The following is a 26,000-nucleotide window of genomic DNA, read 5'->3' as shown; positions in this document are numbered from 1 at the left end:
AAAAACCAGTGATTTGGGGATTTTAGAAGTGACGGACCATGGCTCTAAACCCAGAGCCCCAAGGCTGTCAGCCTGTTATGCATTGTGCCTTGAGGTGCTGGGGGCTGTGAAGCTGCAGACAGCTTACAGAGAGAACCTCTGCCTTTAACAAGCCTAGAATCTGGACTGCTTGTCTCTTCAAGTTTCAAGTTTATTAAAATATTTTTTAGACCGCTTATTCTGGTTTCTAAGCAGTTAACAATATACGATTACATAAAAACAAATAATAAATTACTTAAGAACGTATAAAAACAGGGATAATAGATAAAAGTCAAAGACGTACAGACTACACAACAATTGGATAGTAGGAAAGAACTACAATTGATATAGAAAAGGTAAGACATAAAAGGATAAGACAGATCGTCTCGGGCCCAATGACTAGCCAGAGACCTTATCCCCTACTGGAACTTCACATGCGCAATTAGTGGGAGGAAAGCAGTTGGCACCAATCATGGAAACTCCGCCACTGAGCCTGCGCTCAAGCCCACTGCAAACAAAACCTAGGGGGAGCCTGAGCTCCCAGACTGTTAGTGCAGGCTGTCCAAGTGAGTGCACTGCAAGGCAGCCTACTCTTTGGATGCAGACCTCTGACCTTACAGGCTACGCTCTCCTGCAACTAGAGATGTCCTAAAATGGGATCCTCTGCAGTACCACAAAGCCTTGCAAACAATAAGCAAAACCCCCTTGAAAATAATGGAAAAATAAACATGAGCAGAAAAGACAGGCTCCTACCATCTTACTTGTAGAGAGACAACTGAGGAATTAGAGGACAGCCCAGAGAGATGGGAGGCGGAGCAAAAGAATGGTACTAGACTTAAGCGCTGTCTTTTTAAACCAATGATCATCAGCAACTACTGCACAGACTCACCGACCTAGGAATCAAGGACTCGTGCAATGGTGTGCCCACATCTGGAATATTGTGTCCAGTACTGGTCGCCATACCTCAAGAAGGACATGGCAGTACTTGAGGGGGTCCAGAGAAGAGTGACTAAACTGATAAAAGGTATGGAAAACTTTTCATACGCTGACAGGTTGAAAATGCTGGGGCTGTTCTCCCTGGAAAAGTGGAGACTTAGAGGAGACATGATAGAAACCTTCAAAATCCTGAAGGGCATAGAGAAGGTAGACAGGGACAGATTCTTCAGACTGTGGGGAACCACAAGTACAAGGGGTCACTCGGAGAAGTTGAGAGGGGACAGGTTTAGAACAAATGCTAGAAAGTTCTTTTTTACCCAGAGGGTGGTGGACATATGGAACGCGCTTCTGGAGGCTGTGATAGGCCAGAGCACACTACAGGGGTTCAAGGAAGGTTTAGATAGGTTCCTAAAGGATAAGGGGATTGAGGGATACAGATAGAAGTAAAGGTAGGTTATAGAAATGGTCAGAAACCACTTCATAGGTCATAGACCTGATGGGCCGCCGCGGGAGCGGACCGCTGGGCGCGATGGACCTCTGGTCTGACCCAGTAGAGGCAACTTCTTATGTTCTTATGACTCTGCACTCCAATGGTTCACTTCCTTCTTTCAGCAGAGAACACAATCAGTACTGCTAGGTCCAAACAAATCCAAACCCAAACCCATCAAATATGGAGTCCCTCAGGGTTCCATACTGTCCTCTCTGCTCTTCAACCTGTACATCAGACCAGCCATCGATATTGCCCCAAAATACAACATTAAAATCCACTCCTATGCTGATGACATTCAGATTCTCCTCCTGCTGGGTAAAGACCGATTCACCCAACTCACCAACCTTCAATACTGCCTCACTGACATGAAGAGCTGGATGACAGTCAACAAACTTCATCTGAATGCTGACAAAACTGAACTACTTTGGATTAGAAAGAACACCAACTTCACCTGCCCAACACTATCTTGGGACTCCACACTCTTGACAGCAAAAGACCAAGTGTGAAGTCTTGGGGTGGTATTGGATGGCCAACTGTCCCTCTCAGCTCACATCTCTCAGGTGGTCTCCACGTCCTTCTACTATCTACGCCAACTAAAAAGGATCAAACCATATATCACTAAACCAAACCTAGCCCAACTCCTCTACGCCTATGTACTCGTCAGAATGGATTATTGCAACTCTATCTTCAATGGAATCACCGCCAAAAAACTCAAGCGCCTCCAGCGAGTGCAGAACTCTGCAATCCACCTCCTACACGACCTCGACTACCATGACCCCATCTCCCCAGCCCTCCAAGAGGAACACTGGCTGCCGATTAAAAAGCATTGTGTATTCAAAGCCCTTGGAATGGCCTACAAGAGAGTCTACCTCATCACCCCAGCCGACATCATATCTAAACTCCCACAGTACACTCCTGCCCACTCATTCCACTCTGAAACTGAGAAACGTCTGCATATCCTGCAGGAAGATCCCACCTAATGGAAACAGCTCATAAACACTCATACAGCCACTTCATCCCCCGTCTCTGGAATCAGTTGCCCGCCCAGATAAGATCTCAAGTCTTGCTAATGACCTTCCGGAAAACACTGAAGACCCATCTCTTCACCTGAACAGTGTTAATGATCAGCCTACTCCCTGCTCTCCTCCTCTCTCCCTCCTCCTCCTGCCCCTTCCCACCTCCGACTCCCTGCCTTCTTGTGCAAACCCCTCCCCTTCTCTTCTCACGCTCCTGTCTTTTCTAGGAATGCCTTTGTCCTGTAATTTTTTGTGACTGTCAATTGTAACCTGTTCTGAGCCCCCAGGAGGATGGTATAGAAATTGAAATAAATAAATGCTGAGGTTCTCTACAAGAATTTGCACGGGAATAGACTGACTACCCACAGATTCAGGAATGTGTCTGACGCACTAGAAATTCACATTATTCAAGCAAGTATGAGTTTTTTTGTAGAAAACCATGATTTAAATCACTTTTTTCTGATTTTCCCATTGAAACGTTGTTTCATTATGAAGAGGTACTGATAAAAATGACTTGGATATGGTACAATGATCTGGATGGATACCTCCTACCCCGCTACATCTCAATTTAAGCACATTTAGAGATCTAGTGTTTTAAGATATTGAATCGTTGGAACAGCTCCCCTTGAATCAACCTGATAATTTATCAAAGAATGAAAGAAATGCTCTCTCGGAATTAAAAAAGGATGAGTCCTTAATAATAACCAGAGCAGATAAGGGAGGAGCAATTGTGATTCAAACTAAGACTGGTTATCTGCAGGAATCCCTTCGACAGATAGATGATCCCAAATTTTATAGAAGATTATCTGTTGATTCAGTAATGTCCTTGCAACAAGATATTTCACAATTGGTCTCTGTAGCATACAAGAAGAAAATGTTAACTACCAAAGAGGCAGCTTACTTATGCCCATCTTTTTATGTAACCCCGAAAATCTATTTTCTACCTAAAATTCATAAGAGATCGAAAGCTCTCCCTGGACGTCCCATAGTGTCCATGAAACACTCGGTATTAGAGCCTTTATCAAAATTTTTGGATATCTTTTTACGCAAGGAAGTGGTTAAAGTAAAATCTTATGTGAAGGATACAACACATGTGCTGCAAGTTTTATCAGAAATTCAGGATGTCCAGGAAGATTGGTTGTTAGTAACTTTAGATGTTATGGCACTCTATATAATGATACCGATACAAGGAGCACTGGAACTGTTACACAACATTTTTTAACAACAACAACACTGTAAGCGAATATCGACTCAGTTTCTTATGGACCTAGCCAGAATAGTATTAACTCAAAACTACTTTTGGCACCATAAGAACATAAGAACATAAGCAGTGCCTCCGCCGGGTCAGACCATAGGTCCATCACGCCCAGCAGTCCGCTCCCGCGGCGGCCCAAACAGGTCATGACCTGTCTAAATCACCAGAAGGGGCCCCCATGCCACCTTGGTTTCCTGATGAGTCCTATCTTCCCATCGAAGTCCTAGCCCTCCAGTCTTGCACATGCACGACCTGGTTGGGTTTCTATACTTTCTCAGTATCCCACGATCCCTTTATCCCCCAGGAATCTGTCCAGTCTCTGTTTGAATCCCTGTACCGTACTCTGCCCGATCACTTCCTCCGGTAGCGCATTCCACGACCCTTTGGGTGAAGAAAAACTTCCTTGCATTTGTTTTGAACCTATCTCCCTTCAGTTTCTCCGAATGCCCCCTCGTACCTGTTGTCCCCTTCAGCCTGAAGAATCTGTCCCTATCCACCCTCTCTATGCCCCTCATGATCTTGAAGGTCTCTATCATATCACCCCTGAGCCTCCTTTTTTCCAGAGAGAAGAGCCCCAGCCTGTCCAACCTCTCGGCGTATGGGCAGTGTTCCAGCCCTCTTACCAGTTTCGTTGCTCTCCTTTGGACTCTCTCAAGTACCGCCATGTCTTTCTTGAGGTACGGCGACCAATATTGAACGCAGTATTCCAGATGAGGACGCACCATCGATCGATACAATGGCATAATGACTTCCCGCGTCCTGGTTGTTATGCCCCTCTTTATGATGCCCAGCATCCTGTTGGCTTTTTTCGAGGCCGCTGCGCACTGTGCAGATGGCTTCAGTGATGCATCCACCAGCACACCCAAGTCTCTCTCAAGACTGCTTTCTCCCAACAATGCCCCCCCCATTTTGTAGTTGAACAACGGGTTCTTTTTCCCTATATGCATGACCTTGCATTTTTTCACGTTAAAGCGCATTTGCCATTTGTTTGCCCAGTCTTCCAGCTTGTCTAGGTCCCTTTGCAGGTCTTCACACTCCTCCCTGGAGCTAACTCTGCCGCACAGTTTGGTATCGTCTGCAAATTTTATAACCTCGCACTTTGCCTCCTTTTCCAGGTCATTGATAAATATGTTGAAGAGTAACGGCCCCAGCACCGATCCCTGTGGCACACCGCTCGTGACTCCCCGCCAGCCAGAAAATTGGCCCTTTACTCCGACCCTCTGCAGTCTACCCGACAACCAGTGCTCGATCCATCTGTGCACATCCCCTCCCACCCCGTGGTTCCACAGCTTCCTAAGCAGCCTTTCATGTGGAACCTTGTCGAAAGCCTTTTGGAAATCGAGGTAAATGATGTCGACAGGTTCCCCATTGTCCACCCGACTGCTTATTCCCTCAAAGAAGTACAGAAGGTTCGTTAAGCACGACCTTCCCTTACAGAATCCGTGCTGGCTTTTTCTCAGTAGGCCATTTCTCTCAATGTGCTCGCAAATGCTGTCCTTGATCATAGCTTCCACCATCTTCCCTATAATAATACACCAGGGTGTATTTTACCAACAAGTGCATGGTATTGCAATGGGGGCATCATTGGCACCCTCAGTGGCCATTTTATATATGGTGGAGTTAGAAGAAAAATTTTTATATACATCCTCACATTTTACAAATATTACACTGTAGAAATGCTTCCTTGATGATATACTATGTATCTGGACATCTACTAAAGAGAGCCTGAATGATTTTATAATATGGCTCAATCAAATGGACAATAATATTCAATTCACTGCCACAATACATGAGAAAGAAATTGAATTTTTAGATATTAAAATAATTAAATCTCAAAATCAATTCACTACTACCATTTTCCATAAACCGACAGATCGTAATAGTTTTTGAGGTATCATAGCTTCCCATCCTCATAAACTTAAGGAGAGTTTGCTTATCAGTCAATTTTTACGGCTTCGCCAGATTTGTAGTTTACTGACCGAGTTTAAACATCAAGCTTGGTCAATGAAGCAACGTTTCTATCAGAGGGGATATCCCAGAACAGTGGTCCATCACAGCGCTCTTTGCTGTTACAATATCAACAAGAGCAAGAGGAGGACCAACAGTTGATATTCGTACAACCTTACTCCCTCCTTGCCACCAGAATAAACCACATAATACGTAATCATTGGCATGTAGTCCAATTGATCAACCCCGCAATAGGTGAGGCTCCTATATGTGCGTATAGAAAAGCTAGAAATTTGGGAGAATTCCTAAATAGAAAAGAAAGAGGGGCGCCCCAGCCAGGTTATCACAGGGCATGTAATAACTGTCAATGGTGTCCCTATACCATGGAAGGGGAGAGTTGGACCCATCCAGAGACAGGTAAACTATATAGAGCAAAACATTTGACAACATATGGTTCATCTCATGTAATATATGTCATCCAATGTCCCTGTCCTAAATTGTATGTGGGGCGGACCATTCGCCCTGTAAAAGTGAGATTAATAGAACATAAGTCACAGGTCCATACCCAGAATGAGACTGCCCCTCAAGTACGCCATTGGAAATTATTTAAACATTCAATGAAAGATCTTAAATGGCGGGTGTTAGACATGGTGGAGGTAGGGTGGGAAGGAGGAAACCTCATTCGGACGCTAAATTTAAAAGAGCTCCGTTGGATGCATGAATTACAAAGGGTTGCAGAGCGGAGGCTGCAAATTACAGACCAGTAAGTCTCACATCAATAGTGTGTAAACTCATGGAAACTCTACTTAAAGGGAAATTAGACACGATATTGGATGAGGGGAATCTGAGGGATCCCTGTCAACATGGATTCACTAGGGGCAGGTCATGCCAATCCAATCTTATCAGCTTCTTTGACTGGGTGACAGGAAAGCTAGACTCGGGAAAGTCTCTGGACATAGTGTAATTGGATTTCAGTAAAGCGTTTGACAGTGTCCCACACCGTAGACTATTAAACAAGATGAAATCGATGGGGTTAGGTGAGAAACTAACGGCATGGGTCAATGATTGGCTGAGTGGAAGACTTCAGAGGGTAGTGGTCAATGGCACCCTCTCTAAGACATCGGAGGTGACTAGCGGAGTGCCGCAGGGCTCAGTCCTGGGACCATCCCTTTTTAACATATTCATAAGGGACTTGACCCGAGGGCTTCAGGGAAAAGTAGCGCTGTTTGCCGACGACGCCAAACTGTGCAATATAGTAGGTGAAAGCGATCTCACGGATGGTATGGCGCAGGATCTGATCAAGTTGGAAAACTGGTCCTCGACATGGCAGCTGGGCTTCAACGCAAAGAAGTGTAAGGTGATGCATCTCGGCAGCAGAAATCCATGCAGAACATACACCTTGAATGGAGAAACACTAGCTACGACCTCAGAAGAACGGGACTTGGGAGTAATCATCAGTGCAGACATGAAGGCTGCCAAACAAGTAAAGAAGGCCTCATCCAAGGCAAGGCGGATGATGGGATGTATCAATAGAAGCTTCGTCAGCCGTAAACCTGAAGTCATAATGCCACTGTACAGAACCATGGTGAGACCTCATCTGGAGTACTGTGTGCAATTCTGGAGGCCACATTACCGTAAAGATGTACTTCGAGCTGAGTCGGTCCAGCGAATGGCCACTAGGATGGTCTCCGGACTCAAGGGTCTCTCATACGAGGAAAGACTGGGCAAGTTGCAGCTCTACTCTCTAGAGGAGCGCAGGGAGAGGGGTGACATGATTGAGACATTTAAGTACGTCACAGGTCGTGTCGAGGTGAAAAACGACATATTCTTTCCTAAGGGACCTTCAGTCACAAGGGGGCACCCGCTCAAACTCAGAGGAGGGAGATTTGGTGGTGACACCAGGAAGTATTTCTTTAAAGAAAGGGTGGTGGATCACTGGAACAAACTACCGGTGCAGGTGATCAAGGCCACTAGCGTGCTCGACTTTAAGACTAAATGGGACATCCAGTGGGATTTCTACGTGGGTCGAGCAGCACTCTGACTTAATGGGGTGGGACAGTGGAGTGGGCAGACTTGATGGGCTATAGCCCTTTTCTGCCGTCATCTTTCTATGTTTCTATATTTCTACAAACTATACAGCCTTCAAGATTGAATGAAACCAGTGATTGGTTAACTCTAGCTGAATAAGTATAGGAGGATAAGGTAGGTTTGGATTGTGGATTGTGATGTTTGATAAAGTTATTTGAAGAAGCTACCTGATGTGTGGATTGTGATGACTGATAAAGTTCTTTGAAGACTTTGCCTGAAGAGTAGTGCGTGATTGGGTATCCTGTGGATGATGTCATCAGGGGGGGTGTATATTATGCAGTAAATGAATGCCGTGGCCATATTTGGATGACCTATTGTAAGTAGCGTGAAAGCGAATGAATGAAATGTAGTTGGTGAGTAATTAAAGGGAAAGATATAATGCTGATAATTAATTCATTGATATTTCCCTTTCCATTAAATCTTATGTTGCTGTGTTTGCTTTGTTGTAGTTAAGGCACTTCCCCCGTCCTGAGGAAGATACGAAACGCGTTGGTGGGGCGTAGTGTAACAGCGACATTGCACTAACAAGCTAAATTATCTAGGGGATAAGAAATTTTCAGTATACTACTTGAAAATGAATTAGAAAGAATGATAATGTATTGAAATGAATGAAATGACTAAGAAACATATGGAAGAGATAAAAAATCCAATGAACTGAGATCCTGGAAATGACTTTGAAGATGTTATTAGTTTATTTATTTATTTATTAAAGAGCAAAGAAACAGTATGAAAAATTAGAAGTAGAAACAGTGTGAAGAATTCAAAAAAAGAGATTAGAATAGAATAGAGGTGAGCCAGTGACGAGTGCTGCCACACTGTACTGCAGGAATCAACAGTGGCATTCTGAGATTTCCCTTGTGTCTTTTAAAAGTATTATAAGCTGCTTCATAATGCATGATATAAATTTAAACATATTTTGAAAAACCTTTGAGTGGACCCACAGAATAGACAGAACTGCTGTTGAGGTAGAACAGTCTCCGAGGATAGGAAGCGGGAGCAGCAATGATCAAGGAAAACTTTCACTTTTGAGCTCCCAGCCCTTCCTTCTCCCTCAAGATTTTGATAATTGAGTTCAATCATGATTACACCAATATTATTCTACATAAAAGGACTGTTTCATATATACTTACATTTATCCCAGTACATGGGCTATTTGAAAATTGCCCACCCTCCCTCTGGGTAAAAACACAGGCAGATGGTTCTTTGCATTTCTGTGGCAGCCAAAATCTATTGTTCTACACTGAATACAGCTGCTCCTTGCTGCCTCTGAGAGCTGTTGCCCTGTTCACCTGAAGGTTAAGCCAGCCATGGCAGCAATAAAAGAAGGAAAGGACAATGTCCAGTCCTATGCACATAGTCATGTGAAAAAATTAGGACACCCCATGAAATATTCAATTCTTTCTTAAGAAATGTTCACATATCGATGGCCAATCTTTTTTTTTTTTTTTTTTTTTTTTTTGCTATTTACAGTATCTCTGGAACAGAAAGTTATGTAATTGAAGATAAGGAAACATTTTCCTTGATTTACTCATGAAACAAAAGATCACCACAAAAATGTGTATTCTGAGGAATACATTAGGACACCCCCTACATATCCTCCAACTTAAAGTGGCTCAAATCACACACAGATGTATCACATCAGGTGCACACGATTACCGTATTTTCTCGCATATAACGCGCGCTTTATACGTGGTTTTTACGTACCGCGCATACCCTTGCACGTTATACGCGTGAGCGTGTTGTACAAAATTTTTTTTACATAGTTCCCCCCCCCCGACGTCCGATTCACCCCCCCACCCGCAGGACCGCTCGCACCCCCACCCAGAAGGACCGCTCACACGCACCCGCACCCCCATCCCGAAGGACCGCTCGCACCCCCACAGCCTCCCGACCCACCCCCATCATGTAGAAGCTCCTACCGGTGTCCTGCTGCTTCCTCTTGGCGGTCCCGACACCCGACACGATCGGGGCAAGAGGGAGCTCAAGCCCTCTTGCCCCAGCCAACCGCGGCACCCCCGACACGATCGGGGCAAGAGGGAGCTCAAGCCCTATTGCCCCCCCGACTCCCCGACACGATCGGGGCAAAAGGGAGCCCAAGCCCTCTTGCCCCGCCGACTCCCCAACTACCCGACAATATCGGGCCAGGAGGGAGCCCAAGTCCTCCTGGCCCTGGCGACCCCCCCCCCCCCCGCTAGTTGTTCAGGCCAGAAGGGAGCCCAAACCCTCCTGGCCACGGCGACCCCCTACCCCCACCCCGCACTACATTACGGGCAGGAGGGATCCCAGGCCCTCCTGCCCTCGACACAAACCCCCCCCCCCCCAACGACCGCCCCCCCAAGAACCTCCGACCGCCCCCCCAGCCGACCTCGACCCCCCTGGCTGACCCCCACGACACCCCCACCCCCCTTCCCCGTACCTTAGTGTAGTTGGCCGGACAGACGGGAGCCAAACTCGCCTGTCCGGCAGGCAGCCAACGACGGAATGAGGCCGGATTGGCCCATCCGTCCCAAAGCTCCGCCTACTGGTGGGGCCTAAGGCGCCTGGGCCAATCAGAATAGGACTGGGAGCTTTAGGTCCCTCCTGGGGGCGGGGCCTGAGGCACATGGGCCCAACCCGACCATGTGCCCAAAGCCCCGCCCCCAGGAGGGACCTATTCTGATTGGCCCAGGCGCCTTAGGCCCCACCAGTAGGCGGAGCTTTGGGACGGATGGGCCAATCCGGCCTCATTCCGTCGTTGGCTGCCTGCCGGACAGGCGAGTTTGGCTCCCGTCTGTCCGGCCAACTACACTAAGGTACGGGGAAGGGGGGTGGGGGTGTCGTGGGGGTCGGCCAGGGGGGTCGCGGGTCGGCTGGGGGGGCGGTCGGAGGTTCTTGGGGGGGCGGTCGTTGGGGGGAGGCGGGTTTGCGTCGAGGGCAGGAGGGCCTGGGATTCCTCCTGCCCGTAATGTAGTGCGGGGTGGGGGGTCGCCGTGGCCAGGAGGGTTTGGGCTCCCTCCTGGCCCGAACAACTAGCGGGGAGGGGGGGTCGCCAGGGCCAGGAGGACTTGGGCTCCCTCCTGGCCCGATATTGTCGGAGAGTTGTGGAGTCGGCGGGGCAAGAGGGCTTGGGCTCCCTTTTGCCCCGATCGTGTCGGGGAGTCGGGGGGGCAAGAGGGCTTGAGCTCCCTCTTGCCCCGATCGTGTCGGGGGTGCCGCGGTTGGCTGGGGCAAGAGGACTTGAGCTCCCTCTTGCCCCGATCGTGTCGGAGAGTCGGGACCGCCAAGAGGAAGCAGCAGGACACCGGTAGGAGCTTCTACATGATGGGGGGGGTCGGGAGGCTGTGGGGGTGCGAGCGGTCCTTTAGGGTGGGGGTGCGGGTGGGAGTGCGTGCGAGCGGTCCTTCGGGGTGGGGGTGCGGGTGCGTGCGAGCGGTCCTTCGGGGTGGGGGTGCAAGCGGTCCTGCGGGGGGGGGAATCGGACGTCGGGGGGGCATCAGGCTTTCAGGGTGGGGACAGGACTTCAAGGGGGAGAGGAGAGTCGGGGCAGGCGAAAGGAGAGTCGGGGTGGCCAGAGGAGAGTCGGGGCGGGCGAAAGGAGAGTCGGGCAGCATGCGCGGTATACGGGTGTGCGCGGTATATAAAAATTTCTGTACATAAATTTGTGTTTTTCGCGTGCTATACTCGTGTGCGCATTTTACACGGGTGCGCGTTATCTATGTGAAAATACGGTAGAACATCGTTACTAAGCATTTTGAAGGAGGTTTGACCTACTTAAACCTCAGACATTTAGCTTAGGAGGTTAACACTAGCTATTAGGGTGTCCTAATTTATTCCTCAATTAGAATACACATTTTGGGGATAGCTGTATTTTTCGCTCCATAAGATGCACCCACCTCCAGAGGAGGAAAAACCAAGAAAAAAAATTCTGCACCAAATGGTGTCCCCTGTACCCCCTCTAGTGGTCTAGTGGTAGGCCGGGTCTGGGTACAGGACACATCTAGTGGTGAGCACGTCTAATGGTGAGCAGCCTCAAACCAGCCAGCCAGCTCCATGCCAACCAGCCAGCCAGCAAGCCCCAAACCAACAGCCAGCCCCAGGCCAGCCAGCCCGCCTTGTACCTTTTAAAATCCTGCCCACCCATCCCCTGCTCGTTGGCCCAGCAGCTCCAGCTGGCTTCCCTCCTTGCCGTGGCACCTACAGTGCTTGCAGACAGTGCTTGCAGTCTTCGCTCTTTCGGGCTCCTCCTCATTTCCCGGCCAGCAGCGCACAGATCAGCAGCGCGGATGTCAGGTGCAAGCTTTATGCTCTCCCGCTCAGCCCCGTGCTGCTTTCGAATGGATGGCATAAGTTCTTGCAAGTCCCGCAAGAACCTAAGGCAGCCATTCAGAAAGCAGCACGGGGCCAAGCGGGAGAGCATAAAGCTTGCTCCTGACGTCCGCGCTGCTGATCTGTGCACCTCTGACCGGGAAATAAGACGAGGGAAGGATACGCACTGGACCACTACGTTTAAAAGGAGGGATGATGTACCGATGGACGGACGGGGGAGGGGAAGTAAAAAAAAAAGATGGTGCGGCGGCGGCGGGTGGGTTTTACAAAGGTATGGGGGGGAGAGGTAACAAAATTTGTACCTTTGCTTCATAAGACGCACCGAGATTTCCACCCACTTTATGGAGCGAAAAATACGGTATCTTTTGTTTCATGAGTAAATCAAGGAAAATTGCAATACCTGTGCACCTCCTTTTCCTGCCCTCCAGGCATGACATGGGGAGGGGGGGGGGGTTAAATCAGGAAATCAAAGATGGCCGCAGCAGCAGCAGCATTCTAAAAAAAACTAGCTCAAAAACAACTTTACTAAAAGTTAAAAAAAGAAAACCTCAGAAAACAGATTTCAGAGGTGGGGGGGCACCCTACAGGATGTGGCAGAAACTTTCAAAAATAGTTTTTTCAGAACCTCTTCCCTGATATTGCCCATAAGCTGTAACAGCCTTACTCAGTGTGATATGTGCTCTGAAGGTGCTGCAGCCTGCCTCAGCTCTAAACAGCATCTGGAACTGGGAGAAGAGTCCCTACCTCAATCAGACATTCCTCTAAAGTTGGACTGATCCTCAATCCCTGTGGAACTGCACAAATGAAGGAGGAGAGGTGAAATCACAGCCAGCACCCTGAAGAGCCCCGCTGAGCTCCCTGCAGATGTCTAACAGCCTGTGTTTAAGGCCCTACGATTCAGTAGGCAAGTTTAACTGCTAGGGATAAGGACCCCCATGCTGGCCAAACAGGTCCCCATGGGATTAACCTGCCAGCTGCAGACCCAAGTCTGCTTCTTCTCCATGCAGGCAGAGTTCTCTCCCACACTGGGGAGCTCTAGTGCACTGATAGCCACAAAAAACATGAAAAATACTGAAAATAATAAAGAAATATACAAAACAGATCAGAAAGACACATTCTGGCTTGCATGCTGAATGAAATACTAAAGGGAGCAGCAGAGCCCTCGGAAGGGGAAGGAGTTGAAAACCTAATATGGATTCCTTCTGCATGGCTCGCGAGCACGGGAAGAATGCCCTACTGCCCAGAATGACACACTTATTGAATTAGAATCAGTTATCTCTAGATACATACTCAGAAAAGTAATGCTGAAGATTGAAAACAGGACTGAAAAGCAGAAAGAGTGCGAGAATCAGCCCAGAGATCTCCTTCTTGGGGTCCTGAAAGCAGAGAAGCAGTGAGTGCATGAAACCTCAGACTGCAAAGTAACTGCAAGGCTGGGCATCTCCTCCTGGGGGCCTGGAACTAGACAGAATGTGAGCACAGATTTTTTTTTCAGGCTTTCAATTGTTTCAGATGACCCGTGTAGAACAATCATAGTACAATAATACACCAAGATGAAAATTAAAAAGAAGTACCTGGATTGTTTTTCCAAGTCCCATATCATCTCCAAGAATACAACCTCTTCCTTGATCAAAGTGCCTGTACAGGAATTGGGCCCCTTCTCTTTGGTAGTCACGCAAATATCTATTGATTGTGTAAGGGATACAGTCACCATCTTCTGACAGCTTAAAGGCAGTGGCATGGCCCAGAGGGTTCCTGTCACGGAAGTAAGGCTTTTCCAGGTCTTCATCATCAAATATTAAGCTTTTCCATGGGTCCTTAGTAGCTCTGAACTGGCAAAGTTTTGTTAAATGTAGTCTCCTTTTTTCAGCCCCCAGGAAGGAAACAACTGCAACTTGTTCCCCATCTTCATCTTCTTCAATGGAAAGTATTCTTGCTTCACAAAGATTTCCACTGACAGAACAAGGAGCGAAACACCTCTCCCCAGCATTCCACTGTCCTATAAAAACACAAACATACTGTATAAAAATTTATGAAGAGGGTTAAAAAAAAAAAAACATTCAGAAAAATGGGGCATCCGTCATAATTTTTTTTTGAAGGCTATGAAATTTATTTTCCTTACTGTCTCACTTTTTAAAGTAAACTATATGCGATTCATTTTTCAAAACCTCAGTCTCAAGTGAATACTATAATCAGGCACAAGGTAACACAGCTTGACCCCGTGGCTCAGGAACTGCAGTGTCTAGTGGGGCATATGGGTTTTCAGAATGTCACATGGGTGGTGCCCTCATGTCCCCAGAGTTCAAAAGGCAACTGCCACTGCACTAGAGGCCCAGTCTTCCCAGAAAAGGTCCCCATGTTACTCAGGCAGACCTTTTAGGGACAATTAGGGGGGAAAGAAGATAAATAATTACATTTAGGGAGATTATAGTTATTTATTTATTTATAACATTTCTAACTCGCTTAAACCTAAATTAAAGAAATATATATATATTTTAAATGAAAGGCACCTGAGCTTTCAACCTTTTACTACTACATGTATGTCAAACAAAAATAATATTTCCACAGAAAGGGAGGAATTTTTCAAGCTAACCACGTTTGGGGAAGGAGGTGGGAGAAATAAGGAAACAGAAAAGCTTCAACAATTTAGGGATTGTCTAAGGACCCATTTTACAAAGCAACAGTAGCAACTCAATTCCTATGGGCTGTGTCACATTTGCCATGCCTCAGTACCGCAGTTTTATAAGAGGGGCCCTAAGTGACAAAAAGGATTTATATATTTTTGCTTTTTTTTGTAATTTGTTTTCTCTTATTTTATGATTTCTTTACATGTTTTTCTTTTGGCTATTTTATTTTTCTCTTTTGAATTTTCTTTCTACCCTCCCCTCAACTCTTCTAGCATCTAAAAATACAAACTATCACCTTTGCTTCTTTAAAAAAAAAAATTTAATTTTAGACAATTTCAAAATTTACATCCAAAAACACAGTATAAAGTAACAGGGAATACCAACAATAATATAATTCCCCAAAAATTACTACCCTGAATCAATTCCAGGTGACTCCCTGAACATCCACATCAAGAACGAAAGGGAAGAGACATAAAAAGGATAATTAAACATAAGTTATACTGGCTAAATACAAGGGGCAAATAAAATAATTATGACCTAACATAGCCACAAGTAGATTAGAAACTTTTTCATTATAGTGATGCACCCTTCTGGAAAACTAACCAGGGCTGCAATAATCATTTTTTAAATAGTAATCCCAATTCCTCACTCACGCTCATTACCATTCCATCAAGCAACAGCCAACCAAGCATACCACACTGACCATACCAATGAAACCCCTGACAACATACCCCATGCACGCACCAATCATACCAGCTTGAGAGTAGGTAATCGATATCAATATCGAGCCCCTGGGATCCCGCAAAGCTGTTGCTCATATGGTAGGAGGTTATTTCTACTGAGGTGAAAGATTTCTGATGTACTCCTCTATCCTGTGGACCTTGCATTTGTTGGTATTTTCTTGCTGATCCTCTATTGTTGTGCTTACTGTTATTCTGTAACCCTTCCTGGATTGATTGCATTGTTGTTGGATTTTCTTGTGACATGACTTATGGTTCTTGTTATGGTATTTGCTGCATTTTCAATAAAAATTCTTTAAAAAAACAAACAAACAAAAAAAAACCTTTTTCATTAAATCATTAGTCCTTAAGAAAGTTCTCTAACTGGCTTGGGCCTTAAACCCTGCATAAATAATTAAAATGTCCTTTTACTAAGCTGTAGTAAAAAGTGACCTTAGCACACCCTTATGCATCCATATTTACTGCACTAATGTTGCCATTAGCACAAGATTTTTTTTTTTAATTACCTCATGAGTACTTACTGCCACCCATTTTGCAAGAAGTACGGTCGCCTGCGTTTTCCATGCACTAACCATTTAGTACACAGTAATATAGATGTGGTAACTGGTTAGTACAGAAACTACCCCATGAAGCCCCCTCCAAAACAATTTGAAAAATCTTTTAGCATGCAGAAAGTGCATACAAATTTTAATGTTACTCTAGAACACCCAAGCATGTCCCATGGTACACCATTTTTCACAACATTGAATGCATGTTAGCACCTGATGAAGCTTAGTAAAAGGGCTCCTTAACATTTAGAAGGAAGCCTCAGAAAGAAGGTTGCCTCCATCACCAAACCTACTATTTTAATTGGAGAAAAAAAATCCCCAACTGAGTAGCATATACAGTAGTGCTGCCTGATTTCCGATCTGAATTGATTCATCGATTCACTTTGGGCGAATCGATTCATTAAAAAAAAAAAAATAGGGCTCATCGATTCGTTGACCAAACCTTCTCCCCATGCCTTCAGGTCTCCTAAAGCAGGAGCAGCAGCGCTGCCTCTTGCTGGCCATCCACTGCCGCTGCCGCTCCTGCTTTAGGCGGCAAGGGAGAGGGTCAGTCAGGAAGTGCTGCATAGGCTTTTTTAGTGTCCTCTGGCTTCCCCCTGGCTTCCTGGTCTTAAATTCAGCTAATTAGGGCAGCCTGAAAAGGATCGCCAGTGCTGTAACAATCCTAACAGGCTGCCATCGTCCTCCACAGCACGTTCCCTCTGCCACGATCCCGCCCCCGACGTCAGAGGAGGGACGGGACCACAGCAGAGGGAACGTGCTGCAGAGGCCGACGGCGGCCTGTTAGGATCGCTACAGCACCGGCGATCCTCTTCAGGCTGCTCTAATTAACTGAAAGTAAGACCAGGAGGCCAGGGGGGAAGCCGGAGAACACTATAAAGAAGGGGGGAAATTCAGGTCTTCGAGGGGGGAGGCCCTGGTGTAGAAATACACGGACGAACGGAGGGAGGGAGGGAGGAAAAGGGGGCCAAAGAGACATGCATTTGCCAGATTGAGGGGGGGGAGAAATAATGGGTCTAAAAACAGGAGAGGGCGAGAGATGATGGACAAAGGGATTTAGGGAGGGAAGAACAGAAAAGGAGAGATGTTGGACTCAAGGGATGGTGTGGGGGGATAGAGATACTGGATAGGAGAATAGTTGGGAAGAGAAAGGGAAAGATGGTGGACCCTTGGGTGGTGGGGAAGGAGTGAGAGATCCTGGATGAAAGGGTAGTTGATAAAAGGAGAGATGGTAGATCTGGGGATGGTGAGGTCCATCGCTGCAGCTGCGGGGATGGAGACGAAAAAAAGGAAAGATGCCAGACCTCCGGGGGAGGGAAGGGAAACGGAAGATGGATGGTTAGCACAGAGAAAGAAGAAAACGACAAATGGGAAGGAGACCCTGGCAAGCAAGTTATCAGAAGACGTTTGTCCCAGAGCCTGGGACCAACATGATTTGAATAATGAGCAGACAACAAAAGGTAGAAAAAATAATTTTATTTTCTGTTTTGTGATTACAATATGTCAGGTGTTAGACGGTGAAGGAAAAATTATGTTCTTACCTGTTAATTTTCTTTCCCTTAGATGCAGCAGATGAATCCAGAGACCAATGGGATAGCCCACATCTACCAGCAGGCGGAGATAGAGAAACTGATTAACAGGTGGTCCTATTAGCTGGCACTCCTCCTGTTTATCCAGTATAGCTCCTTGCCCAAGCATCCGTAATCATCAATAGGCATAGCATGTAAAAAACTTCTTTCTCATAACAAATCTCAAAATGCAATAATACAGAAAACAACCTGCCATAATAACAAACTACGAAAGTTGCAAAAGAAAAAACCGAGAGACAATATCCAGAAAGGGTGGGGCTCTGGATTCATCTGCTACGTCTAAGGGAAAGAAAATTAACAGGTAAGAACATAATTTTTCCTTCCCTAGCAACAGCAGCAGATGAATCCAGAGATCAATGGGATGTAGCAAAGCAATCCTCAATCTGGGTGGGAAGCAAACGCCGCCTCCGCAACAACCGAAGCACAAAATGCCCCTACCGCATGCGCCCCCACATCCAAGCGGAAATGCGGAGAGAAAGCACTCTCGGAAGACCAATTAGCCACGAGACAAATCTCCTCCAAGGAAAAAATCTCTGGGCCGAGCCCAAGAAGTAGCCATCACTCCAGCGGAATGGTCATGGAGTTCTTTCGCCAACCACTTCCCTGCCAGCAAGCAAGCATAAAGAATGTCCTCCTGGACCCATCGAGCGATGGAGGCTTCGGACGCCGCCATACGTTTGAGGCGTCCCTTGAAGAATACAAAAAGGAGATATAAACAATTAAAAGTCGTTAGAAACCGAGCTCACGGAGAACCCTACGTACGTATCAAAAAATGCAGTGAATAAAAGCACTGCTCCCAATTTCTCCTCCCAGGAAGGAAGGAAAAGCAAGCATGACATAAAAGAAAGGATGACACCACCCCTAGAAAGAAATAGTGGTACCATCCGAACTGATACCCCATATTTCGGAAATCAGAAATAGGAATCCCCGTTGAACAAGGCCTGCAACATAGAAAACTGCAGAGCTGAAGCCATGGCCACAAGAAACCCCATGTTCAACGGCACAGCCCTTTAGAGTCCCAAAAGACAAGGATGAAATGAAGCCTTCGGTAAACTGAGAAGAAGTACGTGAAGATTGTACGCCAAACCAGGCTTTCTAAGAGGTGCATGAATATACCGCACTCTATTTAGGAACTGAACTACATAAAGCTGAGAAGTAAGCGAAGAGCAATATACCTAGCCCTTGTAACAAGCCAAGAATGGCACTAGAAGCTGAAGGGAATTGAACGCTAAGCCCTCGGCAATACACCTGTGCCAAAAAGGAACTCTGGAGTGGTTCAAATGATAAGAAGCACCCAAGAAAGGAAAAACCTCCAAAAGGAAGGCCACAGGAGAAGACGTCCGTAGCACCTGGATAATTGAAGAAACAACCTGCTTCGCATAACCCTTACAAGTCAGCCAAGATTTTTCAAAAAACTAGGTCATAATACTAAAGTAGTACAAATATCCATGTCGATCGGACCCTAGGCGAGCAAAGCCGGAGATACCAGGAAACTTCCTAGTCCGGCTGTCGAAAGACTTATCAAATCCGCAAAGTAAGGATGGAGCCGCCAATCCAGAGATTCTACAAATACTGTGCCCGGAAAGCGAGCTCGAGATGGCAAATCCAAGCCATCATCAGCCAGCGGAAAACACTGAAAAAGAGAAGGCAGAAGCGAGAAAGGAGCCATGCAGCTACCCCCTCTAACTCCCACTCCCTGGGCCCGCCGAAGAAGCTAGGAAGCTTAGAATTGAGAGACGAGGCCATGAGGTCAAGGATATCTCACGTCCATAAAAAGAGCTAGAACGCCTGAGCCACAAATCTCAATATCCAGGATGCAGAAGATTACACTATTACTAACATGCACACTTTCCAGAGCATACACAGCGCTGTACACTGTAACATACAAGAAATGGGCCATGCTCAGATTCCGCAGAGAGACAGTCTATCCAAACTCTTATCCTGATCCATAAAAGGATCTGCCAACAGAAGACGAAGATGAGAGTCCACCCATCGAAGCACAACAACTTCACTTGCCAATGAGTACAACACCTACTGCCCAAGCTGTAGAGAAATACCCCCATCCTAATACTGACCAAAAGGACCCTCAGCGGCAATCCGGAAGAATGATCTGAAGCTCCAGAAAGAAAGCCTGACCCTGTTCAAGAGTAGAAGAATGAACAAGTACTGAGTCGCCTCTGAAGACCAGACTCCTGGAGCTGAGGATGGAAGCCACCGAGCCCCCCAACCCGACAGCCCGGGATGGTCGGTGGTCATGAGATAGTCCAGCAAAGATCGAGGCATGCCTTGAAAAGAGAAATCGCGCTGAGCCACCAAATCATACAGAGTGATGCAGGAGGAGCATACCAAATAATTGGAGCCCTGAGATACCGGGAACCACCAGAACAAAAGCGACTGCTTTAGCGTAAGAAGGGGAAAGCAAGCCGAAGTCCCCAGTGGAGTCAGCAATATGGATCCCAGAAACTGTACAGAATCCCATACTCTTGGTCATGTGGAACGTGGGTATCCCCCTAAGGTTGTGAAACAGGCATGGAAGAGAGCCCACAATTGCCAGCTTGAATGGTTATTACAGCCCCAGGAACGTAGGGATGAACGGGCTACGGTATGTGTGTTACCCTTTTCTAGCCATAGCTTTCAGGTTAAGCAGATAATCCTTAGGCATTGGTCAGTGTTACAGATACATGATGACATGAAAGAAGTTCCCCGGTTCGCTTTTACACATGGGCAAAATTTGGCTGAGATCCTTAAACATAGGGACTGTCAGCCTATATTGGGGCCCCACGAATCTTGTGGGTAATGTGTATACTGTTCATATGTTTTGCACACTGACCAATTGAGCATCCCAAGATCTGGTGGTAAAAGATTTTATTTACGTACTGGCACTAATTGTCTGTCCTGGGGTGTAGTGTATTGTATAGTGTGCCCCTGTAGGATGTATTATATAGGTCATACTAGGCGAGTACATATAGCTGAACATTTAAATAATATTCGCTGCAAACTGGAATCTGCTCCTCTTGTCAGTCATTGGCTAGAAATGAAACACACAGTTGAAGACATTACCGTATTTTCTCGCATATAACACGTGCGTTATACGTGGATTTTACGTACCGCGCATGCGTGAGCGCGTTGTACAAAATTTTTTTTACATAGTTCCCCCCCCGACGTCCGATTCACCCCCCCCCCGCAGGACCGCTCGCACCCCCACCCCGAAGGACCGCTCGCACACACCCGCACCCCCACCCCGAAGGACCACTCGCACGCACTCCACCCGCACCCGCACCCCCACCCTGAAGGACCGCTCGCACCCCCACAGCCTCCTGACCCCCCCCCATCATGTAGAAGCTCCTACCGGTGTCCTGCTGCTTCCTCTTGGCGGTCCCGACACCCGACACGATCGGGGCAAGAGGGAGCTCAAGCCCTCTTGCCCCAGCCAACCGCGGCACTCCCGACACAATCGGGGCATGAGGGAGCCCAAGCCCTCTTGCCCCGCCGACTCCCCAACTCCCCGATAACATCGGGCCAGGAGGAAGCCCAAGTCCTCCTGGCCCTGGCGACCTCCCCCCCCCCCCCCCCGCTAGTTGTTCGGGCCAGGAGGGAGCCCAAACCCTCCTGGCCACGGCGACCCCCTACCCCCACTACATTACAGGCAGGAGGGATCCCAGGCCCTCCTGCCCTCGACGCAAACCCCCCTCCCCCCAACGACCGCCCCCCCCCAAGATCCTCCGACCGCCCCCCAGCCGACCCGCGACCCCCCTGGCCGACCCCCACGACACCCCCACCCCCCTTCCCCGTACCTTTGTGTAGTTGGCCGGACAGACGGGAGTCAAACTCGCCTGTCCGGCAGGCAGCCAACGACGGAATGAGGCCGGATTGGCCCATCCGTCCCAAAGCTCCGCCTACTGGTGGGGCCTAAGGCGCCTGGGCCAATCAGAATAGGCCCGGGAGCCTTAGGTCCCACCTGGGGGCGGGGCCTGAGGCACATGGGCCAAACCCGACCATGTGCCCAAGGCTCCGCCCCCCAGGAGGTAAATAATGCAATTTTACCCTGAAGTCCCTGAGGCAGATCTTGTATGAAGATATTAAATAGGATTGGACCCAGGAGCGAGCCCTGCGGTACTCCACTGTGCACGTCCGACTTTTCAGAGGGAGTACCGTTTACCACCACCCTCTGATGTCTGCCACTGAGCCAGTCCTTGACCCATCCTATATAATAAAAGGCTAACTCGCGCATGCGCAGTCCTATTTTCGTGTTCCGTGCGCTGTAGGTCTGTGGCCGAAGGAGTGCGCATGCGCGCGAATACGTCACCACCCGATCGCCTCCACAAGCCGGACCGCAGCCAGACGACGTTATCCGTTTCTCCTGTCGCCGCCGCCGATCTCCGTTTCTCCTTTGCCGCCCACCCCCTTCTCTTCCCGCGGGTCCGAATGGCGATTCAAGCAGCGTGTACATCAGTCTCCACACGCTGCTTCGGGCCCTTCTACTGCCCTGATTTGCTCTGCCGCGTCTCTGATGATGTCATCAGGGACGTGCCAGAGTAAATCAGGGCAGAAGGGCCCGAAGCAGCGTGTGGAGACTGATAAAAGCGCTGCTGGAATCACCACCTTTGTAGTCCGGCCCGCGGGAAGGGGAAGGGGAAGGGACAGGGGCGGGTAGAGGAAACGCTAATGCTGCTGCACAGGGAACTGGTGGGGGGGGGAGGGAAATGGAGGGGAAGGGAATGCTGCTTTGGACGGACAGACAGACAGAGAGAGGAAGGGAAACACAAAGAAAATAAGAAATACACAGGGGCAGGTGCTCAGGGAACTGGTGTGGGGGGAGGGAAATGGAGGGGGATGGAATGCTGCTTTGGACAGACAGAGAGAGGAAGGGAAACACAAAGAAAATAAGAAAGACACAGGGGCAGGTGCACAGGGAACTGGTGTGGGGGGAGGGAAATGGAGGGGGATGGAATGCTGCTTTGGACAGACAGAGAGAGGAAGGGAAACACAAAGAAAATAAGAAAGACACAGGGGCAGGTGCACAGGGAACTGGTGTGGGGGGAGGGGGATGGAATGCTGCTTTGGACAGACATACAGAGGGAGGAAGGGAGACAGAAAGGAAAGAAGAAAGACACAGGGTCAGGGAGATACACAGAAAGACAGACAGGCAAAGGGGGCCAGGGACAGAGACAGACAGAAAGGACAGCGGGAGCCGCGTCAGGAGGGGTGCGGGATGCGGCAGTGGGAACTTTTCCAATGGGTGCAACTGGGCAGCTGTCGGGAACCTCTGATCAGGGGCAGAGCAAGGTAAGAGTATCATAGGGATAAGAAGGAGGAGGGAGGATAAAAAAGGAAGCGATGCCTACTGCTGGACAGGGGGAGAAGGAAAGAGATGCTGATGGACAGGGGAGGTGAAGAAAAAATAACGGAGGACTAATGTTGGACAGGGGGAGAAGGAAAGAGGTGCTGCTGGACAGGGGGGAGGTAAAACAAAGGGAGAAGGGCTGCTGCTGCATAAGGAGAGCAGTGAAGGGGTGGTGGTGGACACAGTGGAGGTAAAAGGAAGGGAAAATGGACAGGGGGAGCAGGCAAGGGGTGGTGATGGACAGCCAAGGAAAAAGAAAGGCAGAAAGAAAGAAAGCGGCTAAGGAGAGAGAGAGAAAAAAAGACAGACACACACACATATGTTCTAGCACCCGTTAATCTAACGGGCTTAAAGACTAGTTCAGTTAATATTTCTCCTAGCCCCAACAAACTCATCTTGTTCAAAAGCCTACGATATGGGACGCTATCAAAAGCCTTGCTGAAGTCCAGATACAACACATCTAGGGACTCTCCTTTATCTAGTTCTTTTGTTACCCAGTCAAAGAAGCTGATCAGGTTGGATTGGCAGGATCTCCCCTTTGTAAATCCATGCTGGTGTGGATCCCTCAGTCTCTCATCATCCAGAACCATGTCTAATTTGTGTTTAATCAATGTTTCCATAAGTTTGCACACTATTGACGTGAGACTTACTGGTCTGTAATTTGCAGTCTCTAACCTGCATCCCTTTATGTGGAGCGGAATGACATTAGCTGTTTTCCAGTCTAATGGAACTTTTCCCATGCTCAGAGAAAGATTGAAGAGCGCGGCTAATGGCTCTGCCAGGACATCTCTCAATTCCTTAAGCACTCTAGGGTGCAAATTATCTAGTCCCATGGCTTTAAACACTTTGAGCCTTGACAATTCTTGGTAGATGCTGCTGGTGGAAAATTAAAAATTCCTGAACGGGTCTTCTGAGCGCTCTCTTGTTTGCAGCTGTGGGCCGGATCCTGGTGTCTCACAGGTAAATACTGAACAGAAGTATTTGTTCAGTAGTTCGGCTTTATTGGAGTCCAATTCTGCAAAATTGCCGTCGGGTTTCCTTAGGCGCACTATCCCATCTGTATTCCTCTTTCTATCACAAACATACCTGAAGAAGAATTTATCCCCTTTTTTGATATTCCTAGCTAAATCTTCTTCCATCCTGAGTTTGGCATATCTGACCGCTGTTTTGACAGTTCTAGATTTCTCTAGATAAGCTTCTTTGTCTTCTGGTCATTGTGATCATTTGTAGGATACAAATGTTCTTTTCTTCTGTTTTACGAGTTCTGAGATCTCCGCAGAGAACCATTGGGGTTTGTTATTTTTCTGCCGTTTACTCACGGTCCTTATAAAGAGGTTGGTTGCTTCCTGTAGGGTAGATTTCAGAGCTGATCACATGACCTCCACATCATCTGTTGTGTCTTGGGTTTGCTGCGCCTCATAGACAAAATTTACCATGCTCTCGAAGTCAGTGCCCTTAAAGTTAAGGACCTTCGTTGACGTGTTCGACCTCGTGGATCCCTTCCTGAGGTGAAACCACACCATTCTGTGGTCGCTGGAAGCCAACGCCTCACTTACCGAAACCTCTGTGACGCTATCTCCATTGGTGAGTATCAGGTCGAGAATCGCCTGATCCCTGGTGGGCTCCAGAACCATCTGTTTGAGTCGTGCCCCCCCCCCACCCCCCGTATACATGTTAGTAGTCTTCTGCTGCTGCTGGTCGTGGCTGAAACTTTGTTCCAGTTTATATCTGGCATGTTGAAATCCCCTAACAGTACAGTGTCTCCACGCAGAGTGAAGGTCTCAATGTCTTCAATTAATTCTTTGTCTATGTCATCCTGTTGTTTAGGAGGCCTGTATACAATGCCCAGATACAGGCATTTGCCACTTCCCCTGGCAAGGTTCACCCAGAGGGACTCCCCTGTATACCTGACACCTGTGATTCTTTGATTTCTTCCTTGATATATAGTGCTACCCCTCCTCCGTTTTTTGCCTTCTCTGTCTTGGCGGAGTAAGTTATAACCTGGTATAGCCATATCCCATCCATGGGAATCCGTGAACCAAGTTTCAGATATTGCCACCACATCTAGGTCAGCACTCCTCATTTCCGTCTCTAATTGCCTAAACTGCAGGCATTGATGTACATAGCCTTCTATACTTTGTGTATGCCCGGTCTGCATGGAGATTTTCCCGCTTGATTTAGTATGCCCTTTATTTCCCTGTTTGAGTTAGTTTGTCCTTTTTGAGTTGGTCTGTCCCCTGCGGTACTGACTGCGGCGTAAGTACTTACCTCAGACTCAGTAATGGAATATTTACTTACCATACCAGGATGGTTACTTACCTTACCAGGATGAGAAAGGGTTCCCTCCCCCAACTCACCTAGTTTAAAGCCCTTTGGAGGAGGTGAGCCAGTCGTCTACCGAAGACATTCTTCCCTCTTCTGATTAGGTGGAGCCCATCTGATCCCTGTAGTCCCTGTAGTGCCTCTCCGTGGTCCAGGAAGCCGAAGTTCATCTCCCTGCACCATCCGTGTAGCCATTCATTTGTCTTCTGGATGTGACCTTCCCTGGTTCTACCCTTGTCTCTCACTGGAAGGATGGAGGAGAAGACCACATGTGCTCCCATTTGCTTCAGCTTCTCACCCAGGGCTCTAAAGTCTTCAGGTATCTTCTCCGGGGTGTTCCTGGCAGTGTCGTTCATCCCGACGTGGATGAGAAGCATAGGATAGTAGTCTTGGGGCTTGATTAGTCTCCCTAGGCTTGTGGTCACATCCCTGATTCTGGCTCCTGACAGACAACAAACCTCTCTTGATAGTAGATCCGGTCTGCATATTGGTCCCTCTGTGCCTCGCAGCAGGGAGTCTGCACTTCTTCTGAGGGAGCTGGTCCGTTGCCCCTGGAGCCTGAGTCATCATCTGGAAATCCTTTTGAAAGCCATCCTGAAAGTCGCTGGCTGGTTCTATCTGTAGAAGCTGGAACCTGTTCTTTAGGGTGATCTGTGGGGTTGATGTGAAACTTCTCTGTTTGCTTAAAGTAGGGGTAGGTCTTTTGTATTTGCTTGTAGAGGTGACCAGTTGCCAGGAGTCGACGTCTCCAGCCTCTTCTTGTACCCCAGCTGTT

The 26,000-nt window shown here is 47.8% G+C and overlaps 1 protein-coding gene across 5 annotated transcripts in view; it reads right to left on the bottom strand.

The window, feature by feature from the left end:
* Nucleotides 1-26,000, bottom strand: part of ERCC6L2 (ERCC excision repair 6 like 2) — a 257,095-nt gene that overhangs the window by 225,125 nt on the left and 5,970 nt on the right. For all 5 annotated transcript variants that reach the window (XR_004537579.1, XM_033928177.1, XM_033928167.1 and 2 more), the window contains exon 3: nt 13,630-14,054. Coding sequence is in view for 4 of the 5 variants with exons in the window: in XM_033928177.1 (XP_033784068.1) it covers nt 13,630-14,054 (425 nt within the window). In the remaining variant the exon portion in view is untranslated. The remainder of the gene's footprint in view (nt 1-13,629; nt 14,055-26,000) is intronic.

The sequence above is a fragment of the Geotrypetes seraphini genome, chromosome 1 (assembly GCF_902459505.1).
Source record: "Geotrypetes seraphini chromosome 1, aGeoSer1.1, whole genome shotgun sequence".
Classification (NCBI taxonomy): domain Eukaryota; kingdom Metazoa; phylum Chordata; class Amphibia; order Gymnophiona; family Dermophiidae; genus Geotrypetes; species Geotrypetes seraphini.
The sequence above is the reverse complement of the archived record's forward strand: the minus strand, read 5'-3'. Positions and strand labels throughout refer to the sequence as shown.